The following is a 19,092-nucleotide window of genomic DNA, read 5'->3' as shown; positions in this document are numbered from 1 at the left end:
CCTCTCCTCTCCTCTCCTCTCCTCTCCTCTCCTCTCCTCTCCTCTCCTCTCTCCTCTCTTTCTCCCTCTCCCCCACTCTCTATTCCTTTCTCCTTCCCTCCCTCCCTCTCTCCCTCCCTCCCTCCCTCCCTCTCCCTCTCCCTCCTTCCCCCTCTCCCTCCCTCCCCCTCTCCCTCCCTCCCTCACTCCCTCCCTCCCTCCCCCTCTGGCTCTCTCCTAGAGCAACACTTGCTGCTCTTAAAACTGGTTCCTGTGGGCAGGAGCCCCATGTGCTGTTCACAAGAGAAGAGGGCCCCAGTGAACAAAGCCAGAGGGAAAATTTCATCTCCCATCTTCTCCTGTGGGAATCAGGGTCAGCTGAGGCCCAGCTCAAATCTGCCCACTGGGCCCTGGGAGCTCAGACTTGGGGTCCTTGGTAAACACCTCTGCCCTCAGTATGTCACATAGATGTTCACATAGATGCTGGCAGTGTCACTCCTACCTTCAGTACCTGTCCCTGCTCTCCAGCTCAGCCTGCCTGTGTCTAGACATGCAGCCCTTCCATCAGAATGAAGTTTCCACAAGTGGGCTTTTGGCTCTGTACCCCAGGCCACTTGCTGCTACCTCCTTCCTAACTGCGAATGAACTTGGTTGGGAACAGGGAGGCGGGGCAGGGAGGTCAGCACAGCAGAGGCCTGCAACACCATCATCCTGATGAAGGTCTGGGCCTCAGCCCACCCATTCCCTCAGTTCTTGCCATCCCTCCTGCCTGTCCTGGGCCCAGGCCCAGAGCTGGCTTGCTGGGCCACACTGCAGTCATGCTGTTTTTGAATTCTCTCTCTGTTTTGTTCTCTGTTCTGTGCTGTTGTGTCTCCCCGTGTCTGGTCCCCAGGATCCGGCGCTAAGAAACAGGGCGAGGACTTAGCGGATAATGACGGGGATGAAGATGAAGGTATTTGGGGGCTGCAGGGCGCGGCGGCTGGTGCATGGCACAGAGCCCCTCCCCTTCTCAATGGGGAGAAGCCCCGTCTGTCTGTCTGTCCGTCCGTTGGTGTGTTTCTGTTCCTGTACAAGGCCGTTGGGCTGTTCCTCCGTCTTTGGCCTCATTGGCCACTGGGACTTCTGGGGCAATGGACACGGCTGGCAGGAGCAGGGGACCAACCACAAGTAGAGCCATAGGGAGGGTGTCTTCCTGGCCCTGGCCCCTGACCCCCTCCCATCTTCTATGACTCATGGGCACCTGCCCATGCGTGGCAGCAGAAATGGTGAAGAACAAGTAGGGCCAGGGAGGGTGGGGATAGGCACAAAGAAAACTGGATGGTGAGGGAATGCCCGGGTATCACGAAGGAGAGCCCGGCTCCTGGGAGAGTGGCCCTGCTAGGGCACACCAAGGGGCAAAACAGTGATATTCAAAGACAGCACTTCCCCAACTTTCTCCTCCAAAGAAAGATGCACTAGGGCTAGAGGTTGTACTAGGTTGGGGACAGAACCAGAAAAACTGTGGCCTAACAAGCCACAGGCCCAGACAGCACAGCCATCAGTAGATGGTCTAAGAGTCTCTGGTGGTGATGGGAGCATCCTTCCTCCTTGGGGTAACAAGATTGCTTATGTGGCAGCAGACAGCATTCCCTTCTCCCCTCATGCTCTGGGCCTGCCCCTTTGGAGACCTTGGAGGGGCCAGGCAGTTCAGGGGATCCATTGGTGACTGGCAGGGCTGTGCCAGTGTGGCAGAGAATGGGTCAGCTCACAGACTGACAAGTGACAGGCAAGTCAAGTTCAGGCCTGGAGCCTTCTCTTGACTGCTTCAGCCCCACGCCACTGGCTGGGCTTGGGAGCAGCCCCATGAGCACTGGGCACTGGCCTGGGTGGAGACTTCTCCTCCATCTTAACTCTGGCTGGGCAGGTCTTCTCATGCCAAGTTCTGCTCCACCCCAGTGTTTCCAGCTAAGTTTGCCTAGGAAGAATGGGGGATGTGGGCATGCAGTTAAGAAACCATGTCTATAAGGTTCCCCCACCCCATCTCTATCATTCACTACCCCCCATCCCCCCCACCTTCCTGTTCTCTCCCTGTGCCACCCCTTCTCCCCATCCTTCTTGTCTCTGTCTGCACTGGGGGAGGGGGGTGGGGGATCCAGCTGCTGCCAATGGCCGTTTCCATGTAACTGGTCTAGTCCTGGGGGTTTCAGGGCTCCCCAGCTCCTGCTTTCTAAAGCCATGTCAGGTCCCAGGACTCCTGGGTACACAGGGCAGGAGCTCACCTGATGCTGCTAAGGGGCTACCAAGCCCTCTCTATTTCTTCTCCACCCCCCACCCCCAGAAGCTAGCCCTGATCACCCAGGCCCAGATAAATTATGCCCACATGGCCGTCTTCAGTTGGGAGGTGCTTGAAACCCAAATCCTTAAGAAATATTCTACAAGTTCAGCTCTCTCTGGCCAGTACTTAAACTCCGGGCCTAGCAGCCCCATGAGTCCTGCCGTCAGGGGTAGTGGTGGTGTCCTGGCACCTGGAATAGCTTTGCTGCCCGCACCCCCCTCCCCCAGGGCTGGCGGGGGTAGGGGAAGAAGGGCATTCTACCTAGCCTGTGTATCACCCCTTCTTCTTACAGACATCAGAGACAGTGGTGCTAAACCTGTCATGGTCTACATCCACGGAGGCTCTTACATGGAAGGAACAGGCAACATGATTGACGGCAGCGTTCTTGCAAGTTATGGCAACGTCATCGTCATCACCCTCAACTATCGGGTCGGGGTGCTAGGTATGGTTCTTTGAAAGGGGGAGGAAGGAATCCCAGGGAAGTCGATTTAGGCAGTCCTAGTTCTCTAGCTAGTGTTAATGACCAGATTCAGGATGTTATTCCTTCACTCTTATCCAAATACCAAGGGCTTTCTTGTATTCTCAGGCCCCTTTTCAGAATATTTAGATGTCAGTAGAAATTCAGTTCAAAATGTATACTTCTTTTTTAAAGGAGGGGTTAGATAGGGTAGCTTAGGTTGGACTTGAACTCCTGGTTTTCCTGCTTCCACTTCCCAAGGGCTGAGAGATTATAGGCCTGGGCCACCACCATATATAGCTTAAACTTCACAGTTCTTAAGTCTCAAGTCAAACTTCTGTCACCAGGCTTTTGCTTGGCTGAGTTTTGTAGATCCTGTTAATTTTCCAGTGTCTTCTCTTTATCGCTGTTCACCCAGCCCCACAGCCCCTAAATACCTATGCATTTATAGATATTCCTTCTAATCCACCATGTGTCCACAGACACTTATACACTCACACATCACATCCATCCACCCACTCCCACACATACAAATACTTCTCACTCCCCAAGACACATATGCACACAGCTCTAGTCCACTCCTACATCAGCCCTCACAGAGCGAGACACAGACAGCCTCACTCCCACACATAGCCACATACCCACACACTGTATACTCCACATCCACACAGCCCTCTGTCACCTTACACACACACACACACACACACACACACACACTCACGTTTTTATATACTCTGCTCCACATCTTTTACCCATAGCTACACTATACATACCATACACTCCCAGAGTCAGTTTCTGCTACCCCTATAACGACAACTTCCACAAATACCTAGACTCTTCTGTGTACATGCCTTCCACCACCCCTACACACATACACACACACGCACACACGCACACAGGCACACACACACCCTCCCACATGTCCCACTGTACATTCACTTCACACATGTTGTATTTCACATATACATACATTTACCTCTCTCCTACTTTACATAAACCCAGCTAGGATTCTTTTTCACATGGTAACCATTTCATTCACTGCACATATATCCCCTCACATCTGCACACTGAATAGACCCCCTCCATGTGCTTATGGGCATGCACATGTACACAGTCTTTCCACATATACTCTGTCAATACATACTCAATACATACACATGTGCTCACCTCCTTACCTCTCAAATACACACAGATCCCTATATCTCAAGCTGCACGCGCACACACACACACACACACACACACACACACACCCCTATTTACCCTCGACACATGCATCCTTCCTCATGTATACACATGTACACATTCCTTTTTCTTCCACACATGGATCACTTCATCCTTAGTCATTATGTGTACCTATGCACACACATACACGCTTTCCCCAAAGCCTCCCCAATGCATGACCATGATCTTACCTACCACATATTCTGCCGCCTAAATCCTGTTGGCTGATTTGGGTGGTTCCTCTATCTTATACCTTCTCTGATGACTGCCAGTACCTAATCTGTGGACAAGATCTTAAGATAAACAAATACCCCAGAGAAGGGGGCAGACGGCCTTGATCCCTTTTAGATGCTCACCTAGGCTTTCCATCCTTGTAAATGTGTGCATAAAGAAGCCAACTTCTTCCCTGGGAAATTGTGTCCTCGGGATTTCGGGGAGGGGGGGGGCTATGGGCCCAGGTGTTGAATCAGCAGTTTATCTGGTTGTTGGACAGGTGCTTGTTGCTTTGCCAGTTCCAGTCCAGGCCCCTGTGCTGCATTTGCTTCTGGGCAGGGTTATATGCACAGAATGGCAGTCTCCTCTTAACTTTGCCTTAATTCTACATGGGACACATACATCTATTTGGAGTTCAATCTGGAGAAATGAGGCTAGGAGTGGTGGTGTATTCCTTTAATTCCAGCACTTAAGAGGCAAAGGTGGGTGTCTATGAGTTTAAAGTCAGCCTGGTCAACAAAGCAAGTTCTAGTCTAGCCAGGGCTACATAGTGAGACTTTTTCTCAGAAACTGTTTTCTAGACTGTGTGTCCTTCAATGATTCCCTGAGACCCTGAGTGTGGCACATTCATGACACCTGTCTGGAATCCTCATGATCTAATGGACTTTAGATTCCATGGTTCTTCCCTGCTTCCCTGTCTTTCTGCACTGTCTCAGACACCATGGCAGAGCTCTTATGTCCTGTTTAGAAAGGGAATCTGAGTGTCATGGTACCATGGAGGTGACTGTAAACTCACACTCCAGGGTCACACAGTTCTGAAAAAGCACCAAAGATGACCACATAATTGATGGCACAGTAATTGATGGCCCAAAGCAATTTGCTAGTTTCTTTTCTCTTACTAGAAGAAAATATCTCATTCAGCTGCTTTTAAAGATTATAACTACTCTGTTTTATAAGCCATACCTGAATGTGCAGAGGCTACTAAGGATATGAGCCAATAGTATCAGACCAGTAAGGAATGGAAGAAGAGAAAGAATGGAGAAGCAAGCAAGTGAGGCAAAAGTAAAGAAAAGAATAAAATTACAGATGAGAGGAAGAGATTAGGAGTACCACTGGGACATGAGACAGAGAGGAAGAGTTAGCTTTCAGTGTGATTCAAGGGCTCCATGGTCTCAGGCAGGAGGGGCGGGCCGTATAAAAGGCAGCTGGTTGGGAGCACTCTGTGTAGTGTTGTCCTGGTTTTAATGGTAGCATCTCATCCCTTCAGCTTCTCTATGAGACATCGGGTTTCTCTGTGTAGCCCTGGCTGTCCTGGATTTCAATCTATACAGTAGGCTCAGAGATCTGCCTGCCTCTGCCACCTGAATGCTGAGATTAAAGGCATGTGCCTCCATCACCTGGGTGGAAAATTGTTAATCTTTTGAGGCCATCTTGTACTCTTCTGAGATTCTGATGATAGCTGTGGATTCTTCGTGAGAACAATACAGACACACACATAATTTTTGATTTTAAAGACAAAGTCTAACTGTGGACCCCAGGCAGCCTTGAGCTTGAGACTTTCCTGTCTTTGTATCCAAGTATGGGATTATAGGCATACACCACCACACTCAGCACACAAATAGTTAAAAAAGCAAACCAACCAAACAAACCAACAAACAAACCTCAGAACTTCGGAGCTCCCCCTGAAGCTCAGCCATGAAAATAAAGCTCAGGCCAGGAGCACTGACTTTACAACCTCCTTTCCTTTGGGTCATCAGAAAAAATGCATCTTTGAGATTAAGCAATTAACATTACTCCATAATCAGAAAGAGTTCTAAACTGGGATTTGGTTAGAAGTTCTCAAACACTTCTTCCATATCCCTTAGTTCCTATTGTAGAACACAAATATAATCAATAAGCCACTGGTTGCATTCTGGGTACATACAAGATGTTTTTGTCTCTTGGCACTGGATGTAGAACATGTGTTTGTCCCTGATGCTCGGGAAGTTTGCTGTGTAGCTCTGTTTTGTTTTCCAAAGTATGTATGTATATATATATATATATATATATATATATATATATATTAAAAGGCAGCCAGTTCTGGACTCCAGTTGTACACATTCGCTTGCCTCTCTTCCCAGCAGCCCTTCCTGACCCCGACTGCAGTCAGTCTATGTAAGCTTCTGTTGGGGTCTTGAGAATGTCACTAGAGATCTTCTCCCGCCCATGACCTGCCAAAGCAGAGGGTGTAGCTATTATTTGAGACACTCCCACTGATTTGGGGTCCAAGAAAACAAAAGCAGTCTAGCCGTATATTGGATGTGGCTAGACCTACAGGTAATGGATATACTGAGAAAGTAATAGTTTGCCAAGTTTTATTCCAGGTTCCAGAATTCACTTAATTCCACATCATTGCTCAGGTATCTTTCAGGCAAGCTGAAAACATGGTGAGTGACACTCCTGGAGTGACACAAATACCTAGTTTTGATACAATCTGCCAGATTCCTCTCTCTTCTGTTGACAAGCAGCTTGTATGTACTGCAATAGAAACTTGGGTTCAAGGAGGCTGACTCAAACTTATTGTGACAACTTGTGGAGTTGTGTATTTGAGTCTTCATTTTCACATAGTTTCTGTGGATGGCCATGAGCCTATGAAACGATCAATGAGTGGCTTCTCTCCTAGGCTGCAAGACTTTGTGCACTCCTAGTCAGTCATGCTCACCCCCACCACCTTCTGAGCCTGCTGGCGGCTAGAGCATTTAAAGCAGGACTCTTTGTGTAACGAGGATCAATGCATGGCCCCAGCCACATACTTCACTGTTCCGTTCCTGAAAGCTCATGAGGTCTGAGGGAGCAGAGGTATGGTCAAACCCTCTCCTCAGGCTTTTCAGGCTTTGTCCCAATCTGGGAGATTGGGAGATTGCTCCTGTTGGAGGAGAGATCTACTCTACATCCAATTGCAGGCTCTCTCTCTCTCTCTCTCTCTCTCTCTCTCTCCTCCCTCCCTCCCTCCTTCCCTCCTTCCTTTCCCTATCCCCTTCTTTCTCTCAGGGCCTTGCTGTGTTGTCCAGGCTGGTCTTGAACTCATTCTGTGTGGTCTTGAACTCCAAATTCTCCTGCCTCTGCCTTCTGAGTGCCATGGAAGTGTGCACCACCATGTCCAATCAGGACAGACGACTTTAACATATCTCACTGAATGAGGCCTTGACAAAGATTGAAGCCAAACCCGCTATTGTCTAAGTGAAAGAAAGGGGGAAAAGATAGAAGAAAAGGAGAGGAGAAGGAAGACACATGGCAAAATTTGCTAGAGGATCTCAAGGCTCAGGCAGCTGACCTGGATTCTATATGACATAGGTCTTCCTCCTCCTCCTCCTCCTCCTCCTCCTCCTCCTCCTCCTCCTCCTCCTCGCCATTACCCTCAGTTAGGTTTTAAGATTTATAGGAGTCACTTGCATTTCTGAATAGGACCCACAGACTGCTTCCTCCTGCATCTGAAGGAACTAGAGTTCTTCCACTCCTTGTAACTCAGGCTTACTCTAATCCCCTCTCCTCCTCTCATCTGGAACTCAGGGTTAAGGAAGACGTGTGCTAAAGTTCTGGGAGGAATACTTACGTACTTACTACTTACTTAATTTGACCAAAGGAAATTAATAACACTTGGAGGTGGTAAGATGAATTCTTTTACAGAAGCTACATACAGAAAGACCCAAGAAAGAGTGATGTGGTTTTCTGTCTGCTTGGCTCTATTTGAATTAAGCTTCTGCCTGCAGACAGCCAGGGCTGCCAGCCAGCTCTCTGGGAGCAATGGGCTCCTCCAACATGGCCCTGAACCAAGCTGATTCCAGGTGCTGGAAACAGGCTTTTTAACTGTGGCGTCAAAAAATACTGATCCAAGTTTGGGTTTCCAGTGTGTAGGAGCACAGCAATTACACCTGGAAAGGACCCTTAAAGAAGCCTAGGGCAGGAGAAGATAGATAGAGCCTTCCAAGGAACCCAGGGATCGAGGAAGATATAGAGGAGATAGAGGAAATGAGGCAGCAGGATCAATCTAAAATGGAAGCACAGGGTGGGAGGGGGGATGTAGGACATCTCTGTGGGATAGCCAGCAGGTGGGCGGGAAGGTAGTCTCCATGGTAACAAGTCTCCACGGCAGCAAATCCCAGCAGGTGGGTGGGAAGGTAGTCTCCATGGTGACATGTAGTCTCCTCAGCAGCAAATCCCAGTGGGTGGGCGTTAAGACCTGTTTCTGTGGTAACGCAGTGCACTGACTTCCTCATTTCTCCATCAGATGAAAAAGATGATCTGACCCAGTGGCTTCTCAACTTTAGCAGGCATCAGCATCACCTGGAGAGCTTGTTAACAACACAGATTGCTGGGCTGTATCCCCTAGAGTTTTTAATTGCTTAGGTGTTGGAGGAAGGGAACTAAGGCCCTGTCCTGAGAGTGATGAGAAGGGGGCCATACCAAAGCCCTGGAAAGAAGTGGAGATGGACAGATTTGTACAGGAAGAGCAAGGCGAGCTTAGGGATCGTTGCCTCTGGGCTCTTCACTTCACAGAGAGAACGAAGGGGAAAATGTAACTGTGGGTCTGCCACGTGCTTGGCTTATGCTCATTTTATCCTTGTTACAACCCTTCGAGGTATTTTTATCCCCATTTTACAGAAGAGGAAACTATGGCCCAGAGATTTTAAATAACTTGCTGAAGGCCACATGTCTAAGATATATTCATCCTGCATTTAACCAAGGGCCGTTTGGCTCCAGGGTCCTTGCTTTCTCCCCATTGTATCTTGACTGATGTTAGGATCATATCCCCAGATACTGTATCAGGGCAGAGAATGCTGGCTTCTGGCCATTTGTAAGCTCTGCAGTTTACCGCTTCTGCCTAGAAGAAACAGCCACATCAAATCGTCTGGTCCTCTTTCCAAAGTAGATCATGGGCGGGAAGCAGGGGTTTTCCCTGCCTATATTGGTGATGCTGGACCTACCAAAAAAAGACAATCATTTATGTTGGCATTCATGAGGTGGGAAGCGCTACATGGCTGCACGCTTATCTGCCATGTGACGCCTCCCCAAATTCATTCCTGCCATCATAACCCAAATCCTGCTTCCCCTCCGCCTTCATTATTTTCGTGCTTTCTGTTGGATCTAGGTTTCCTGAGCACTGGGGATCAAGCTGCCAAGGGCAACTATGGGCTCCTTGATCAAATCCAGGCCCTTCGCTGGGTGAGTGAGAATATTGCCTTCTTTGGAGGAGATCCCCGTAGAATTACTGTCTTTGGCTCTGGCATCGGTGCATCCTGTGTCAGCCTCCTCACGCTGTCTCATCATTCTGAGGGTAAGTAGCTCTTGAGCATCAACAGAGAACAGCTTTTTTTCCTTTCTTTCTTTTTTGTTTTTTGTTTTTTTTCAAACAGCCAGTAACCCTGGCTGTCCTGAAACTCCCTCTATAGACCAGGTTGGCCTTGAACTCAGAGACTTACTTGCCTCTGCCTCTGTCTCTGTTTCCCCAGTGCTGGGATCAAAGGCACGCACCACCACCACCCTCCAACATAGAACAGCTTAGTGATGGTACACAGTGAGCTTCGGGTATCCCAAGCTCCAGAACGCCTGGCTCCATCTCCCAGGCGTGCCCAGGGAAATCAGCCCTCCCATCAGTTCCATGTCCCTTGTGGGGGAGGTGAAAAGGAAATGTTTCTGCAAGGAAGAAGTGCTTCTCCTCATGTGAAAGAATCCCTATTCACACCCTGAGAACAATGTTCCTCGGTTCACATGGGAGTCTTATTTGGGAGAGTGGGAATAGAATGCTTCTCTCTGAAGGGACAATAGTTCCTTGTAGGGGAGGAAATCTCTCAGTATGGGAAGGACATGTTACTTCAGAGTCAAAATCGTAGGTGGAAATTGGTTTCTAGGTGTAAGAAACACCCTTTCTGGGGACGGGGCGGGGGACATGTCTGTACAAAAGGAGAATTGCTCCAGAGTGAGAAGTGAGTCCAAAGTAAGACTCTAGATTGAGAGAGAGGCTGCTCAGAGGGAGGCAGACTGTTGTTGGACTACAGACTCCTCCCAGGGATATCCACCTTGCTGAAAGGACACTCATTTTAACCTTGTTTTGGTGTGGGTTTCTCCGCCAGTCAGTTTCTGAAGGGCTTTTATAGGTCCTATTTTGCTAGGCAAGGAAGTATTCTCTCTCCAGCTAGCCTATAGAGAACAGTGTATTTCTGAGAGGCAAAGCTGAGCTTCTTATGGAGAAAAAAAAATGTCCTTGAAATAAGTGCCCTTCTCTAAAGTGAGGAAGGATGTGAGCAAGAATACATCTTTATCATTGAGATTGGCCCTGTGAGGGAGTGCTCTCACAAGAAGCCTTGCCATCTTTTGAAGAAGGCTTGTGTCTGAAAGTGAGGAACCATCTTCACTGCCCCCAGAAGCTCTGCCCCTGAGCCTCTCTAGAAATCACACTGACAGAAGACTAACGTATAGCTCACTTCTGTATTGAGAGGAAACGGGAAGCCGGGTATGGTGGCGTACACCTGCGATCCCAGTGCTGAGGAGGCTGAAGCAGGAGGACTGCCACAAGTTTGAGACCAGCTAGGGCTACCTCTGTCTCAAAAAAAGAAGGCGCACACACACAGACACGCACATACACAGGCGTGGATGCACACACACATTAATTAAGAAGGAATAGGGGTGAGTGAGTGAATGAATGAATGGATGGCTGCATGTATGAATGAAGGGACAGAGGCCTGAGTTTCATCTCTAGCACCACTGAAAAGAGTGTTTCTAGGTGACAGTAGAACAAACAAGAATCCTCTTTTTTTTTCCTAGAGGGTGAAGTGACTGGCTATAAGGATGCCTGTGTCTGTAAAGAGGCCTGGTACCTCTTCTGACTGGGACTCTTTACTGGGATAAGGCCTTCCTGGAATGGCACTGTGCTGTGCATCATAAGGGACACTATAACTCTAGAGACCTGGCTTCTTAAAAGATTTGGTCTCTCTGGGTAGAGGTGTGGCTCAGTGACAAAGCACTCACCTACCCTGCAGGACGCTCTGAGTTTCATCCCCAGCACTAATAACTGTATCTAAATGCATCTCGGAAGATAATCTGGGAAATGGCTCTCCCTTAAGCAGTAATCTGTACTTCTCTTCCCCCTCTCTGCTCATGCAAAACATCTTCTCATTGGCCTTGTGTACCTGAGAGCCAAATACTCCCTTGGGGCCAGGGAGAAAGAGTTCTTTCTTTAGAGAGGTGAAAGAATCTTCTTTTGATATTAAGGATATGAGGTCCCTCTAGTTCTGGGAATCTGAATGTGATATGTCCATATCTTCTGCAAAAGGATCCGGGCAGAGTCCATACTGCCAGGGCACATGCCAGGAGACTCTCAGACCCCAGGGCCTTTGCTCTTGGGATTCGTCCCTAAACTCCCAGAATGTGGGGCTCTCTCCTCCCTGCATTTCTCATCTCTCATGAAAGAGACCCCTTTGTGGTGTAAGCGCCAGCTCCCTGGTGGTGCGTTGGCACAGAACGGGGCCCAGCTGGGCAGGAAGCAAGAGGGAGAGACAAGGAGTGATAAAGAGAGGAGAGAGCATAAGGAGGCTCATTTCTGGGACCCAAGGGGTTAATTCTCCCTGGCATTTCCCTTAACCCCCAAGTTACCAACCCCTGTACCAGGAATGGGAATCAGTGTGTGTGTGGCGGGGGAGGGGGGATGACAGGGAAACAATCAAATAAGGGGCTCAGCAACCCCCCCATCCTGTCCTGGTATCTCCTGATAAAAGACTAGTTCTTCCTTCACAGCTAATTCACAGCACAGGGTATCCTCAGTGACAAAAGCTAAAATGTTTTATGGCCATATGTGACATGACAGCTCTGACCCCCTGCCACCTATATTCTATAGGGCTTTTCCAGAGAGCCATCATCCAAAGTGGTTCAGCTCTATCTAGCTGGGCTGTGAACTACCAACCAGTGAAGTACACCAGCTTGCTGGCAGACAAAGTGGGCTGTAACGTCCTGGACACTGTGGATATGGTGGATTGTCTTCGACAAAAGAGTGCCAAGGAGCTGGTAGAACAGGACATTCAGCCGGCCCGCTACCACGTGGCTTTTGGCCCTGTGATTGATGGTGACGTCATTCCTGATGACCCTGAGATCCTTATGGAACAGGGAGAGTTCCTCAACTATGATATCATGCTAGGCGTCAACCAGGGTGAGGGTCTCAAGTTTGTGGAAGGGGTAGTGGACCCCGAGGATGGTGTCTCTGGCACTGACTTTGACTACTCTGTCTCTAATTTTGTGGACAATCTGTACGGCTATCCTGAGGGTAAGGACACCCTGCGAGAGACTATCAAGTTCATGTATACAGACTGGGCAGACCGAGACAACCCTGAGACCCGCCGTAAAACACTGGTGGCACTCTTCACCGACCACCAGTGGGTGGAGCCTTCAGTGGTGACAGCCGATCTGCACGCCCGCTATGGCTCACCTACCTACTTCTACGCCTTCTACCATCACTGCCAGAGCCTCATGAAGCCTGCATGGTCAGATGCAGCACACGGGGATGAAGTGCCCTATGTTTTTGGTGTCCCTATGGTAGGTCCCACTGACCTTTTCCCTTGCAACTTCTCCAAGAATGATGTTATGCTCAGTGCTGTTGTCATGACCTATTGGACCAACTTTGCCAAGACCGGGTAAGGAGAAAACGGGTGTCTTCTCTGGGACCCCAGCATGCCTTTCCCTTTGTTCTTCTATCTAAGCTCTTCCATTAGCTCCCTCTCTCTGCGGTTCCCTAAAGCTTGCTTAACCCCAGTAAGTCTTCTTCTTGTCATGGTTCTGTGCTATCCCCCCCTTCCGTCAGTGTTTTGTTTTTATTGAAGGAGGCAGTAGGACTCTTGCTTAGCACATCCGAGGCCATGGTAACCAGAGCCACCAAACTAATTCTGTTAAGAGTTCAGAACTCTGTTAGCATCAAGACTGAGCAGGGAGGTATTACTGGCAGAATTGTGAGATTCAGGGTGAGTTAGCTGGTCAAAGGTAGTATGCAGGGGGAGGAATGTGCATTGGAAAGGCTTCCAAGGGCTCTGGATAAAACTAGGCAACTCAAAGGACTGATAGATCCTCATGGCATGTGAGGAGACAGAGCATCTGCGTAGCCTGACAGCAGCGGGTGAGCTCAGGGAAGAATGAGATGTTTTCATGCTGCCTGCCACAGGAACTAGGAGTTCAGCACTGGGGAAGAAAGGGGTGGGGGAGGTGACAGGACCCTGAAAAACATGGAAGTCATGGGAGATTTTAGACTGGTGGGAGTGAGGAGGCTGGGCCTTTTCTTACTCTAGGTAGCATGGTGACCCCAGATTTCAATGTGGTATTTCAGGGATCCCAACAAGCCGGTACCCCAGGATACCAAGTTCATTCACACCAAGGCCAACCGCTTTGAGGAAGTGGCCTGGTCCAAATACAATCCCCGGGACCAGCTCTACCTTCACATCGGGCTGAAACCAAGGGTTCGGGATCATTACCGTGCCACAAAGGTAGCCTTTTGGAAACACCTGGTGCCCCACCTGTACAACCTGCATGACATGTTCCACTATACATCCACGACCACCAAAGTGCCGCCCCCGGACACCACCCATAGCTCCCACATCACCCGTAGGCCCAACGGCAAGACCTGGAGCACCAAGCGGCCAGCCATCTCGCCTGCCTACAGCAATGAGAATGCTCCTGGGTCCTGGAATGGGGACCAGGATGCAGGGCCACTCCTGGTTGAGAACCCCCGAGACTACTCCACTGAATTAAGTGTTACCATCGCTGTGGGGGCCTCCCTCCTGTTTCTCAATGTGTTGGCCTTTGCTGCCCTCTATTACCGTAAGGACAAACGGCGCCAGGAGCCCCTGAGGCAGCCTAGCCCCCAAAGGGGAACTGGTGCCCCTGAATTGGGAACTGCTCCAGAGGAGGAGCTGGCAGCATTACAGTTGGGTCCCACTCACCATGAGTGTGAGGCTGGCCCCCCCCACGACACATTGCGCCTCACAGCATTGCCCGACTATACCCTGACCCTGCGGCGCTCTCCCGACGACATCCCACTCATGACTCCCAACACTATCACTATGATTCCTAATTCCCTGGTTGGGTTGCAGACCTTGCACCCCTATAACACCTTTGCCGCAGGGTTCAATAGTACCGGGCTGCCCCACTCACACTCCACTACCCGTGTATAGCTCTATCCCAGAGCACAACCCATCTCCCAGCTCCCCCCCTCCCAGACCCACAAACACACATGCACACACATACACATCTATGTACACGCACGCACCCACACCCTACAGCAGACCCATCTGCACAAACACAGACAGATGTGGACATGCACCCGCATGTACAAAACACAAATCCAGACGAGAACCTGATTAGGTCCTTCAAATGGGGACGCATATGAGTCCTTGGTTCCAAGGGCCCATGGAATAGCAACTGGAACCAGCTCCTTGAGCCTGACCACAGACACTCCTGGGGCCCTGGAAGCCACAGCCGGACACCCCCTTGGTGCTCACCTTCTCGGAACTGCACCTCTACCAACTGCAGACTCGGGAGCTTTAAAGAGCAGGATAGCTCTTCCTCCCCCAGACTTGGTCTTTTCTCTGGGTCTTGTTTTTGTTGATTTTTTAAAAAAATTGGAACCAATGTTTTTCCAGCCCGTTGAGTGCTAAGCAGCTCTGGAAGGGAGGGCTCCAAGATCAGGACTCTCTGGTTCTGGGACTCCCAATGTTCATACAAACAGACCAAGGAGAAGGACCCTCCAAGACAGTGACAGATGGGCACAACAGACTATGGGGTGAGAGGAGGAAGAGGCTAGCAATGGATGGGGCTGGAGGGCCACCAAGGACAGAGCACCAACTGGCTCTGGGCCTCCCATAGAGGACTGCAGAGCCGACAGGGTGGCTGCTTCTACAAAGGCCGGCAGCTTCTACAAAGGCCGGCAGCATCGGCCTGACTGGGGGAGCCTAGGTTTGGTAAATGAAGTACTGTGGAGGCCCTGACCTTTATTGGGCCCCTGGGTATATAATCTGGGTTCTGCCTCTGCCCTTGGGGACATGATATCAGAAGTTTGCCCCATTTTCTTTACAGTCTCTTTGTGTCTGTCATTTATCTTTCAAAACAGCAGTGTTTTTTTTTTTGTTTTTTTTTTTTTGGTTGTTGTTGGCTTTTTTTTTTTTTTAAAGAAAAGTTCTTAAAACACTAACGGAAACCCATGGAGTTTGTCCTTTGTAAAAATTTTAAACACAGTGTCTTGATATAAAAATAAAAAATCCAGTTAGCACTCCCAACCTGCCTCCCTTGCACAGGCCTGCCCCAACAGCCCCTGGAGCCAGGGGCCTGCTCAGGCTGGAAGCTCAACACTCCAACAGCCTGTAGCCTCCTGCCTTGTGGCACCTACAAGTCTGGGCTCTGCTCTACTTGTCCTGGGCCCCCTGCACAAAGCCTCCCCGATCCTAATCATGTTGCTCTACCATCCTCCTGCCTCCCGACGCTTTGAGTTCCTGCAGCAGAAACCTCTCATCACCTCGGGCCTCCTAATGAAACAGCAAAAATCATCCTTCCTTCCTCTGCCACCAAGCTACCACCACTGCTGCCACCACCTCCTCCAGTGCCACCACTTTCGTGGTCATCACCTTGCCCTCATCTTGGACTGGTGGCTAGGAGGAGGCTTGACCTCTGACCTGCTGAAATGCTTTCTCCTGTGGATATGCAGTATATGTGGCATCAGCTTGTGACCTGCTCTGTCTCCATTGACTTACAGGAGGGCCATTCTTCCCTCAAGGGATGTAGGTTTCTTTTTTTTTTTTTTTTTTTGTGAATTGGAATAGCATAAGTCATTGGAGATCAATTTCTTTGGGGGATTGTCACTAGTGGCTCCCTAACAACTCTGGGGGATGGATTCAAGGTAGGGGCCCCATAGGGTTAGCATTGTGGGGTTTCCTATTGTCCTCCATGACTTGAAGGGCTGCAGTTGAAATCTGCTCATCAAGTGTGACAGTTGGGCAGGATTGCTGCTACTCTGAAGCCAGGAATAGAATTCTTCAAAGTGATCCTGACAAAATGAAGGAGATGAGCCATCACAAGGCAGGATGATGTGCGAAGGGGACCAGTGCAAGGTACTGTATACAAAGATCAAACCCAGAACTCATACATGAATGTGTTGCCTGAAACCAGAGCAGGCAATGGCTGAACCAACACAGGAACAGTTACCAGAGGGACCGGGAGAGGGAGCGCATGTTGAGTGATTTCATGATTGGAGAATAGCTTTGGGTCCTCTCCCCTTGCTTCTTATTTTCCTTTATAATTTCTGAAACAAAGATACTAGCATATAGTAACAAAAGCGTCAGGGAGGACCTGGGAAGTAATCACAGAGTGACTGTTAAACGAGAAGTCATCCCAGTGGCATATAGTCCAACCCACTTACACCTGGATGGAGGAACAGGAAGGAGAGGACCAGGAGTTCAAAATTATCCTTGGCTACATAGTGAGCTTGAGGCAAGCCTGTACTGCCTGAGGATCTCTCTCTCTCTCTCTCTCTCTCTCTCTCTCTCTCTCTCTCTTTCTCTCTCTCTCTCTCTGTGTGTGTGTGTGTGTGTGTGTGTGTACTCGAGTGTGCGTGTGCACATTTACTATATGTATCCAGGTGCCCTGGAGGCCAGAAGAGGGTATCCAATGCCCCCGAGCTGGAGTTACAGGTGTTTGCAAGCTGCCAGACATGGGTGCTAGAAACCTACCTCAGGTTCTCTAGAAGAGCAGAAGATGCTAACACCCTAAGCCATCATTCTAGCCTCAAGACCCTATCATAAAAAAAAGTAAAAAAAAAGAGATCTAGAATTCGATCCAGTAGTTTATGATTCTGTCATTATCCTCATGGACTTGCTCTGGTCCCACACTGGTTAGGCATCCCCAAAGCATCAGCAGCTCTAGCTTTGGTGAGCAAGCAGGGAGGGTCTGGATAAAAGCAACATCTCTAGGTCAAAGGCTCTGCTGTTGGGTTGTATTGGTTGGTTGGTTTGCTTTTGATTTGTTTGTCTTTTTTTTTTTTTTTTGAGACAGAGTCTCACTAGGTACCCCAGGCTAGCCTGAAACTTGCTGTGTAGACCAAGCCAGCCTGGAACTCACAGATATCCACCTGCCTCTGTTTCTGGAGTTCTGGAATTAAAGGTGTGCACTGCTATGTCCAGCAAAATGTTTTCTTTTTTAAAAAAGATTTTGTTTTTATTTTTTTAGATTTATTTATTTTATTTTATGTGTATGAGTGTTGCCTGTATATATGTATGTGTATACCATGAGTGTGTCTGATGCCCATGGAGGTCAGAAAAAGGAGCTGGATCCCCTGGAACTGGAGTTATGGATAGTTGTAAGCTACCATGTGGGTGCTGAAAACCGAACCCAGGTTCTCTGCAAGAGTAACAAGTGCTCTTAACTATTAAATCAGCTCTCCAGCCCAGATTTTCTTTTTATGTATATGTCTGTGTACATCAGATCCCCTGGAGCGGTAGTTACAGGCAGCTATCAACTATGAGTCATGGATGCTAGGAACTGCACTGAAGTCCTCTGCAGGAGTAATACATGCTCTTAAGCACTGAGCTATCGTTCCAGCCCCCAGGTTGCTTTTTATGTTTGTTTTGCTTTGTTTTGTTTTATTTTGTTTTGTTTGAGACAGGGTCTCTCTATGTAGTCCTGGCTGTCCTGAACTTGCTACGTAGACCAAGCTGGTCTTGAACATATAGAGATCTGCCTGAGTGCTGGGATTAAAGGTGTGTACCATCATGCCTGGTCCTAGGTTGCTTTTCTTTTTAAATATAGAAAGAAAGAAGCTGATTAGGAACGACCAATGGTTGCCAAATATCTACTATGTAACAAGTGTGCTATGACCATCTTCAAAATGTGACTCCTGAATAAAGACCAAGCTGTGTTCTTTCATGGCCTGTGTGCTGCAATCCTTCTGAGGATGACAAAGTGGAAACAAGACTAGGAGAATGTCAAGGAGTGACATAGGTGTGGTCAGGAGGTGCTCTGGCTACCCTGAAAACTCTCAACAGTAGCTGCCAAATGAAATGACTGTACTATGTCCTTCGCCCTCTGAGGGCCTGGATGATGCCAGTGCTTAGGTCCATTTTGTCTGTATTTTTGTGTTTAACCTTTAGTTGCAACGTTTAAGATATTTCCAATGAGGCCTCTCATAATAAAGAGACTCTAAATTAGGAGACTGTCTCATGGGGGTGATTTAGACACGCTATTTCTTCTCACACATTCAAGATGCCTTAGCAAAGCAGGGACCTATCAGTGAGAAGCTTCAGTTGGTCCTCATACTTTTTAAAAGCCTAGACGGGCAAGACAGACAGGATTTCAAAATGATTGACAGTATCCTATACCCATGTGGTTTCATGGATTGGGTGGGCCTTACTGCTGAGCAGGGGCCCTGAGCTCATGTTACACAAATCATTTGTGTTTATAGGCTATAGGAATAGGGCGCTAGACATAGCTATCTTAGGATCTGTATTTGTCGTGCGCGCGCACCCGCATGCGCGCGCGTGTGTTGTTTAAAATCCCCATGTAAGAATGGTAACCATGACTATAGGGCTGCCCCTGTGCTAGCTTATATAGGTATCAGGGATAAAGATGCTCATCCCGGCACATGCTATCAGGAGCCATGTTCTAAGGAAAGCAGTCTAGCCTTAAGGAACCTCTGGCTGCTCAGAACTGCTCTATGTCATGGTCTGCTCAATAACAGCTCCCATGGCATATCTGCAGAACACCTGGTGGTGGTTTTTAAACCCCCCCCCCAAAATTGGAATGGATGTGTTCTTCAGCCTCAGGACTACTGTTGGGATGAGAAAGATGAATCTCACAGTTACAGATCAATAAATATGGAACCATTGGTGGGGGAGCGGGTCACAAATAA

At 48.8% G+C, this 19,092-nt stretch overlaps 1 protein-coding gene across 4 annotated transcripts in view; it reads left to right on the top strand.

Moving 5' to 3' along the window:
- Nlgn3 (neuroligin 3) overlaps nucleotides 1-15,472 on the top strand; it is a 23,153-nt gene extending 7,681 nt beyond the window's left edge. For 3 of the 4 annotated variants that reach the window (XM_028770012.1, XM_028770010.1, XM_028770009.1), the window contains 5 exons: nucleotides 872-931; nucleotides 2,586-2,735; nucleotides 9,313-9,498; nucleotides 12,055-12,844; nucleotides 13,528-15,472. In XM_028770012.1, the coding sequence (XP_028625845.1) occupies nucleotides 872-931; nucleotides 2,586-2,735; nucleotides 9,313-9,498; nucleotides 12,055-12,844; nucleotides 13,528-14,371 (2,030 nt within the window). In that variant the 3' untranslated portion in view covers nucleotides 14,372-15,472. The remainder of the gene's footprint in view (nucleotides 1-871; nucleotides 932-2,585; nucleotides 2,736-9,312; nucleotides 9,499-12,054; nucleotides 12,845-13,527) is intronic. The other variant, XM_028770011.1, reaches the window with a different exon arrangement.
- The last annotated feature ends 3,620 nt before the right edge of the window (nucleotides 15,473-19,092 follow it).

This window comes from Grammomys surdaster, unplaced genomic scaffold, assembly GCF_004785775.1.
Source record: "Grammomys surdaster isolate TR1022 unplaced genomic scaffold, NIH_TR_1.0 197, whole genome shotgun sequence".
NCBI classification, from domain to species: domain Eukaryota; kingdom Metazoa; phylum Chordata; class Mammalia; order Rodentia; family Muridae; genus Grammomys; species Grammomys surdaster.
The sequence above is the reverse complement of the archived record's forward strand: the minus strand, read 5'-3'. Positions and strand labels throughout refer to the sequence as shown.